Source organism: Heloderma suspectum, chromosome 11 (assembly GCF_057233095.1).
Source record: "Heloderma suspectum isolate Gila_16-S chromosome 11, 16-S_ref, whole genome shotgun sequence".
Taxonomy (NCBI): domain Eukaryota; kingdom Metazoa; phylum Chordata; class Lepidosauria; order Squamata; family Helodermatidae; genus Heloderma; species Heloderma suspectum.
In genome coordinates this window covers 13,484,047-13,493,239 of record NC_139468.1, presented here as the reverse complement: position 1 = coordinate 13,493,239, position 9,193 = coordinate 13,484,047, and the positions used below count along the sequence as shown (strand labels likewise).

Below are 9,193 nucleotides of genomic sequence, written 5' to 3'. Positions count from 1 at the left end.
CCTGGCTGATGGGACAGAGAGAAGGCCATCCGAGGCTGATCTTGTTAAGCGGCCTGTCTGGTGCTGCTGGAGGCGCTCCTTAAGATAGGCTGGGCTGGAACCATATAGGGTTTTAAAGGTAAAAACCAACACCTTGAATTTGGCCCGGAAAACAACTGGTAACCAGTGCAACTCCTTCAGCACTGGAGTGATGTGATCTCGCCGGCGGCTGCCTTTAATCAGGCGAGCCGCCGCGTTCTGTACCAGCTGCAGTTTCCGAACCGTCTTCAAGGCTAACCCCACGTAGAGTGCATTACAGTAGTCTAAACGAGAGGAGACCAGGGCATGTACTACCGATGGGAGCAGATGGTCGGGAAGGAAGGGGCGCAGCCACCGTATCAGATGGAGTTGATACAGCGCTGTCTGGCTCACAGCTGACACCTGAGGCTCCATGGACAGCTGGGAGTCCAAAATGACCCCCAGGCTGCAGACCTGGTCTTTCACCGGTAGCCGTACCCCATTCAACACCAGGTCAACATCCCCCAGCCTCCTCTTGTCTCCCACCAAAAGTACCTCGGTCTTGTCAGGGTTCAGCTTCAGCCTATTCCTCCCCATCCAGCCACTCACCGTCTCCAGACATTTGGACAGGGATTCTACGGCCAACCTTGGTGAAGATTTAAACGAGAGGTAGAGCTGCGTGTCATCCACATATTGATGACACTGCACCCCAAACCTCCTGATGATAGCCCCCAGTGGCTTCACATAGATGTTAAATAGCATCGGGGAGAGGATGGAACCCTGTGGCACCCCACAAGTAAGTGGCCACGGGTCCGAAACCTCCTCTCCCAGTGCTACCCTCTGGTACCTGCCGGAGAGGAAGGACCGGAACCACCGCAATACGGTGTCCCCAATGCCCGACCCCTCCAGGTGGTCCAGGAGGATACCGTGGTCAACGGTATCAAAAGCCGCTGAGAGGTCGAGGAGAACAAGGAAGGAGCATTCACCCCTATCCAGAGCCCTCCTCATATCATCTACCAAGGCAACCAAGGCCGTTTCTGTCCCATGCCCAGGCCTGAAGCCCGACTGAAATGGGTCTAGATAATCAGTTTCTTCCAAGTGTGCCTTCAACTGCACCGCCACCACCCGCTCAATCACCTTGCCCCAAAATGGCAGATTTGAGACTGGGTGAAAGTTGTTCAAAACTTGAGGATCCAAGGAGGGCTTCTTTAAGAGCGGTCTTATCACTGCCTCCTTGAGGGCTGATGGCATCACTCCCTCCTCAAGGGAGGCGTTCACCACCACCTTGATCCCCTCACCCAGTCTCTCTCTGCAGCTCATAATGAGCCAAGATGGGCAAGGATCAAGTAAGCAGGTGGTCGGCCGTACCGATGAAAGCACCTTGTCCACTTCATCAGGAGGAAGAAGCTGGAACCGATCCCACAAAACCGGTTTGCCACAGGCCGCCTCTTGCTCACTAACTGTATCCACAGCGTGCAGAGTAACACACTTTGACTTGGATTCCTGCATTGAGCAGGGGGTTGGACTCAATGGTCTCATAGACCCCTTCCAACCCTACTATTCTATGATTCTATGATTTTCCTATGAATAAATATGCATAAATTTCAGGAAAGTAAAAAAAAAAAAAAAGATCTGAAAGCCCACGGACTCCATGTGGTCTGAGGGCATCAGTCCCCAGCAGATTCTGCAGGTCAGATTCTTACAGATCCGAGCTCATTTTAGTCCACCTTGAATTTCTCCAGCATCCCTAGTGCTAGGAGCTGTCTGTCTGGAAGCACCCTTGTTGACGGCCTCCCAAGATTTAAAACTAGATGCCCTGAGAATGAATCCCAGAACCTGAGAGCTGAGACCAAAGTCTTAAGCCTGGCAACCTTACCCAGGCCTCAGCTTCTTCAAGACGCAACAGAGAGGGCATTTGAGGTGACGGCTTTTGCCATCTTACCCTGGTCTGACCAGCAGTAGACTGAATGCATGGGTGAGAATGCAGAGGCTGCTCAACCATGCTTATGATTCCATTTAGGGGTGTTTGTTCCTAAGAACTCAAAAGATTTGGGGACCAGGCCTATAGAACATCAATCTGCATAAAATTTACATATGCTAACTTATATCTTTCTATGCAAAGTTAGAAATAATTACTAGGATTTATTTACATTTCACAGAAGGCAAAGCCAGCCAATTAATTTCCAACCCAAATCACACCAAATAAAATAAACTGTTTAATTAATTTGCACCCCACCACCTGGGGTGGTCATCCTGAATCACTAGTATTTCTTTAGTTACAATTAATTTGTGAACAAGAGTGAAAAAATATGCAAAAAAGAGTGGCTGGTACACTGTTGTTGTTTTTTTATAAGCCCATTCAGCTCCCCCCCCCCAATGCAATTAAGCTTGGGGGGGGAGCTTCCATTGACATCAATGGAAGTTTTTTTTTTCAACAGGATTTTTCCAGGGGTGTTGCAGCATATGGGGGAGGCGAGGTTTAATCCTTCCCTCCCTGGCTGTGATCCCCCTTGAAAACTGCCTCTTGCATGGCAATTAACATGAGGGGAAAAAATCTTTCTTTAGCAAAAATGGACACTTAGGGCTCTGGGTAAAAGATCCGGGGCACTGGTAAATAGTTTCAGGGCTGAAGCCCCTTTGGCCCACAGCTTACACTGCCCCTGATTTCATGGCTGGCTCTCTGCTGGAGGCCCATCCGCTTCATAGCCACCAGGGAGAGTGTTCAGCCAGCTTTATCCAGCAGTGCAAAGCTACTCTGGGCACTGGGAATGTGTTCTGGCATTGATTTTTCTTGCCAGGGGACTAGAAGCAACACATCTCTCCCTCCCCCTTCCTAGAAGCTAATTCCCAAGATGGCCCATGTCTGCTAGGGTCCCGCTTGGAAGCATGACACATCCCAGAGAGGCAGCCGCGTAGGTCTGTTGTTGCAGCACCAAAAAGAAGTTTTGCAACACCTTCAAGACCAGCACTTCTGTTGTAGCAAAAGTATTCCTGGACTAGAGCAGAGGTGTTGAACCTCTTTCAGCCCGAGGTCCAAATTCCATTTCCGGGGAAGCCCTCGGGTGCTGCATTCCAGTAGTGGGCAGGGCCAAAAGCACAAGGGATGGGGCCAAAAATACAAACATACCAGCGTGTTTTAGCTTAAAGCTCTTCCTGCCAGCAACTAAGCCTCAGGGGAGGCACTGCAACCTTTCAGAAGGGGGGGAGGGACTGCACAAAAGATGGGAAACAACCAATCAATTGGTGGCCAAGGAAAGAGGTGGAGCTAAAGGACGGGGCGTGGCCATCTGGGGAACCCCAGAGGGCCAGGTTTGGCCCACAAGCCTGAAGTTCTGCACCCCTGGACTAGAGCTTGCCTTGTCAGATGCATGAAGAATAACCTCAGTTGGCAAGAGATACACATGGGAAGAGAGCCAAGTAGTTGCCTTAGACCTAGTCATGCCATCCGTCCATCTAGCTCGGAACTGGGTAGTATCCAATGTTAGTCCTACTTAGAGTAGACCCACTGGACTGAATGGTAGTTACTTAGTCATGACTAACATCTCCAATTCATTTCAATGGGTCTACTCTAAGTAGGACTAACAGGCTACTACCCACTGCCTACTCTGATTGGCTGTGGCCCTCTGGGATCTCAAGCAGAGGCTTAGAGCTTTTTCACATCACCTGGTCCTTTTTAACTGGAGACAGCAGGGACTGAACCTGGGACCTTCCGTATGCAAAGCCTGTGCTCCACCATGGAGCTATGGAAGCTTCCTGATACTAAGACAAACAGGCTATTGCATTGTCTACACACCAGTCTTCCCCAAATGGGTGCCCTACATGTGTTGGACTATGAGCCCCATCATCCCTGATCATTTGGCATGAGATGATGGGAATTGTCATCTAAAACATCTAGAGCAGGGTGGTCAGAAGGTAGATCTCCAGATGGTTTGGACTTCAGTTTCCAAGATACCCCTGTCAGCATCGCCAGTGGTCAGGAATGCTGATATCCTAAGCATCTGGAGATCTACTTTCTGCCTGCTTCTGATCTAGAGGGCACCAGGTTGGGGAAGGGTAGTTTACACTGAGAGGCAGCAGCTCTCTGGGGTTTCATTCAGGAGTCTTTCCCAGCCCTATCTGGAGATGCTGGGTGTTGAACTTGGGAGAGTTCCTGGAATGTAGCCCCCCAAAGTGCCTCCAACACAGAATCCTGCCCTCAGACTGAAGCAAGTTCAACACCCCTGCCTTACAGGGTTGTTATCTTCCCCTGCAGTTGGCCCCCTCTTTAGCCATGCACCTTTAGACTTCAGCCGACAGCCTTTGCACTAAGTTCACTTTGCGGATCTATCAACCACAACCCCATTTTTCCACCTTCGGACTCTGCTCCAGTCGAAAGTGCTACGTCCCCAAGCCTTGCTTAGGCACCCACATTTTTATTTCTACTTCAAGAGTTGGCAACCTTATTGGATTGGATCCCTCTGCAGTTTCTCCATCCTGTGTAAACTGTGTCAGTTTACGTTTCACAATCCGCCATGATAGCAGTGGGGTCACACTCTCAAAGGAACCACAAATAACTTCCCCCAGGATGAGACGGACTGGTCCCTCCAGGATTACTAGACCAGAGTGGTGGTCCTAGCATTGTTTCCACGATGAGCTTATCTGTGAACCATTTTTCAAGATTTGGCCAAATCCCTCAAAACCCACGCAGCTTCCCTGGGGAGTGGTGGTGGTAGCGGTGGCAGGATTGTCCAATAGGGCGATCAGTCTGCCAGCACCTCCAGGGATTAGTCGCTAGCACAGATGAACTGCGCTCCAAAAACTTGTGATGTGGAGCAGTGTATAAGTATTGCAAATAAATAAATAAACTTTTTAATTGGGCAAATGGCCCAGGGTAGTCTATGGGATGGTCCTGGGTCTGTTTTGCGACCTCTCTGATGCAAGAATTAGAGCCAATACACTATCTGATGAATTTTCACAGTCATTCTTGAGGCAGAGCTTTAAGGTTGTTGCCTGCTGTGAAACGTAAAGCATACGTAGAGAGGGTATGGCTTCCTTCAGAGCAACTTGCTAGCAAACTCACAGGAGAGCCAATGCACTGCATCATTGTACCAATGCACTGTGCATTTGGGCCAATGTTGAAAAAATTATGTTAGACCTCCTGCAACAGACCCAAGGAGGAAGGGGGTGGGGGAGGCAAGAATGGAGGAGACACATCTTGCATCACTCCATCATTCCTGCAAAAAAGGCAAATGCTATTTTGGGCTGCATTAATAGAAGCATAGCTTCCAAATCCCGGGAAGCACTAGTTCCTCCCTACTCAGCACTGGTGAGGCCTCATCTGGAGTACTGTGTCCAGTTCTGGGCACCACATTTTAAGAAGGATGCAGACAAACTGGAGAGGGTACAGAGGAGGGCAACAAGGATGATCAGGGGACTGGAAACAAAGCCCTATGAAGAGAGACTGAAAGAACTGGGCATGTTCAGCCTTGAGAAGAGAAGATTGAGGGGAGATAGGATAGCGCTCTTCAAGTCCTTGAAAGGTTGTCCCAGAGAGGAAGGCCAGGCTCTCTTCTCGATCATCCCAGAGTGCAGGACATGGAATCATGGGCTCAAGTGACAGGAAGCCAGATTCCGGCTGAACATCAGGAAAAATGTCCTGTTAGAGCAATACGACAATGGAACCAATTACCTGGGGAGGTGGTGGGCTCTCCCACACTGGAGGCATTCGAGACAAGGCTGGACAGCCACTTGTCAGGGCTGCTCTGACTTGGATTCCTGCATTGAGCAGGGGGTTGGACTCGATGGCCTTGTAGGCCCCTTCCAACCCTACTATTCTATGATTCCTAGGAGCTGCTGGAAACAATATAAAGAACCATCTTTGATCCCTCATGAAGCAAAATGGTAGCATTTCCTGCAAGATGGGGGCAGAGAGCCACCTAGTGGTGAAATGTTGGTTTATTGGAAAAATGAACCTGCTGTCATCGACCTCAGTTTTCCCCAACCTGGTGCCCTCCGGTTGTTTTGGACTACAACTCCCAGTATGACTCACCATTGGCCATATGCTGGCTGGGGATGATGGGAGCTGAAGTCCAAAACATCTGGTGGACAACAGGTTGGTGAAGGCTGGCCTAATGATGGGATTTTGCTGATGGAGGGAATCCACATGCCCTCTAAGCCTTACCCAATTTTACTTCTATTGATGTTATACCTTGTCCACCTCCTTAGTCCAAGTCACACCACCAGTCTGCCTAGCTCAGTATTGTCTTCAGGGATGGGGGACATGTGATGCTCCAGAAGTTGTTGGATTGCAACTCCCATCAGCCCCAGCCAGCATAGGTGAGGAAGATGGTAGTTATAGTCCAACAATATCTTGAGGGCCACACCTTGCCCATCCCAAGTCTACTGCAAGGGGAAGTGGCTCTCAAGGCAGACTTAATAAACCTGCAGTAAATCATCTCTACCTCAGGGGACAGAGCATCCGATTTGCATGCAGAAGTCCCAGGTTCAATCCCCTGTTCAAAAAAGACCAAATTGCAGGGGATGGGAAAGATTCTCTGTCAGTAACTGCTGTTCTGCCTCATGCGCTCTCTCATCACTGCTACCACTTGCTTGTTCGACAGAGAGTTGGTGAGCAAGTCGGCCATGACATCTCCTGCTCCTCCTCCCCACCACTGCTGTTCTCTGGGCCAGAACGAGAGGTAGATGAACAAGCAGGTTGCAGTGGTGAAAAGGAGCATGTCCATGGGGCTCTTGTCAGTGGGGCCCTGCAGCAGTGTGGGCCCTTGGCAGGTGTCCGACCATGCCTACTCTTAAAGCCGGCATTGCTAAACATACCTGATGTCTCCAGCTTTCCCTCGTAGGGCTTGGTCTCCAGGTCACATTATCTCGCACATGGGTGGGCAACTTGTAGCCCTCCACATTTTGGCCTACAACTCCCATCATCCATCACCATTGGCTATGCTAGCTAGGGCTGAGGGGTGTTGCAGGCTTAAACATCTGGAGGGTCACAAGTTGCCCACCCCTGGCCTAGCATTTTGTCCCTGTAATTTCTACCAGGGTTCCAGCAAGTTACTGAAAACACACTCCCTGGTACTACCAACCCAGGAGAAAAGATTACAATGGACACAGTAAGTTACGTGTTCATATGGAATGGTTTTTATTACAGTTTAATCTCACAGTTGGCAGCATTATATGAGCATAAAGCACTAGACAAGACTGGAAAAGGCCTCTGGAGACAGCATGCAAACACTGTTTTAAGCAAAAACAATCCAACAATCGTCCTGGGCGGCTTCGCGGTTTTAAACTCGTCCTGCCTTCATTTGGTCGGGGGATGGGCGAGTTTGCCATGTTTTTAGCGCATGTGTGTGTTTTTTTTTAAACCTTTTTTATCATTACATTAAAAAATAAGATTTGTAACTTTAGTAAAACCCAGCAAAACAGCTGATTTCTGGTACAGTATGAAATAATAATAATTAAAAAAAACCCAACCAAAATCAAAAACTGAACAATAATCGGTCAAATAACAAAAACAAAACAAAATAGGGAGTTGGGAAGAAGATACTGGATTGGTAATTTGGGTATTTTCCAGCAGTTGTGGGAGTTGAAAGCATCAGGAAAATCCCCCCATTTCCCCATTCCCACTGAAACTTCCTCCCTGCTCGTCTTTCCTCTTTGAGTTCTTTTGGCATTGTACGCCCTTCTTATTCCTCCCAGGGAGAACTGGAGGCACGCAGGTCTGGTTCCGGGGAGAAGTTAAAAGGGGGAAGGGAGCGGAAGGGGAAGAAGGCGGTAGTTCTGTGAGGAAGAAAGTCGAATTGGAACGTGTATGGGAAGGTGAGGAACATGCTATTAAAATATCGTTAGGCTTTCCCCACCAGCAAATTGGGATTTCTACAGGGTAAGGGAATTAAGGAGGAGGAGGGTGATATTTCCACCATTTTGTCTTGCTCGTGCATCTTCAAGATGACCCCTGCTGAAAAAGGTACAAGAGAGCCTTCCTTGGGGAGGAAGGCGGAGCAAGACACCCCACCCACCAGCCGGGGCATGTGGGGGGATATGCACACAGTCCAATATGCTTCTCTAAGAACAGTCCCTCGAGTGGTGGAATTCTGATTCCTGAAAAAACAAAGAACAAAATCGCTTCGCTCGGTCCCTTGCCCGGCCCTACCCCTGACACACGTGCACGGGAGGTGATCACAGGAAGTGATGGGAGGAGGAGGCATGTCTGAAGGAAGCCCCACCCCTCCTGTCTACCTCACAGGTAGAGCTCGCTGGCTTTGATATGCTCTAGCTGTTCCCGTAATTGGTGGAAAGAAGGCCGGTGAGTAGGGTCCAAGGTCCAGCACTTTTTCATCACCTCGTAGACAATCTGGGGACAGCCGTCAGGAGCGTCCATCTTGTACCCCTTCTCAACGCGAGGAACTACATCCTTTAGAGGCTGGAAAGGGCGGCGGGGGGGAGGAAGACACGAGGCCCTTAAAAATGGAAGAGCAAGAGACACCTCCCCCCAAATCAGCCAAAATGCTCCCTCGCCATTTCACTGTGCATGAGGAAAGCAGCGAAATGGGAGAGGCGTTTCAGCTCGGCTTTATGCATCCATTAAACGTCCCTTAATACTGTTTCTAGCATGCTACCCTCAGACCCATTGGATTTCTCAATTAGCCACCTCTGCCATCACTGCCCACCTCTGCCATCACTGCCCATTGCTTTCCCCATCATTTCCCCCTAAAGATACAACCAGGCAGGCACTGAAGTTGTTCTGAAAAATAATATGCAGTGAAACACAAGGATTGCTCAGGGTAGGTGACTGCAAAAGCAGTAGGGCCCGGGCAGTGTCCTTGTCCTCCCAACATCCAAATCCCAGCAGTGCTGCACAGCTTTCACTTACAATTCTCGGATAAGGCACTCGCCCGAAGGAGTAGATTTCCCAGAGAAGTATCCCAAAGCTCCAGACGTCTGACTTGGTGGAAAAATTCTGCCATGATTTTAAAAAAAGAGACGGTGATCAAGAGGAAAGAAAGGCAGGATAGAAATGTAACAATAAGCGTGGAATTTGCCCGGCCTCTAGTCTCCTTTCTAGGATACTGGGCTTTAGTTCTGCCCAAAGTCATCAAATTCCACACTGATTGTTCATCCAGCCTTATATACATTGACACCAGGATTCACGACGTTTCGCTTTGTGGCTCTGATGGTTGTCTCTGCATTATCTCTCTCCCTG

The 9,193-nt window shown here is 49.3% G+C and overlaps 1 protein-coding gene across 5 annotated transcripts in view; it reads right to left on the bottom strand.

Annotated features, from left to right (window-relative positions):
• Positions 1–7,109: 7,109 nt before the first annotated feature.
• CSK (C-terminal Src kinase) overlaps positions 7,110–9,193 on the bottom strand; it is a 96,830-nt gene continuing 94,746 nt past the window's right edge. For all 5 annotated transcript variants that reach the window (XM_084816904.1, XM_084816907.1, XM_084816906.1 and 2 more), the window contains exons 12-13: positions 8,864–8,950; positions 7,110–8,413 (exon numbers count right to left, since the gene is read on the bottom strand). In XM_084816904.1, coding sequence (XP_084673030.1) covers positions 8,231–8,413; positions 8,864–8,950 — 270 coding nt within the window. In that variant the 3' untranslated portion in view covers positions 7,110–8,230. The remainder of the gene's footprint in view (positions 8,414–8,863; positions 8,951–9,193) is intronic.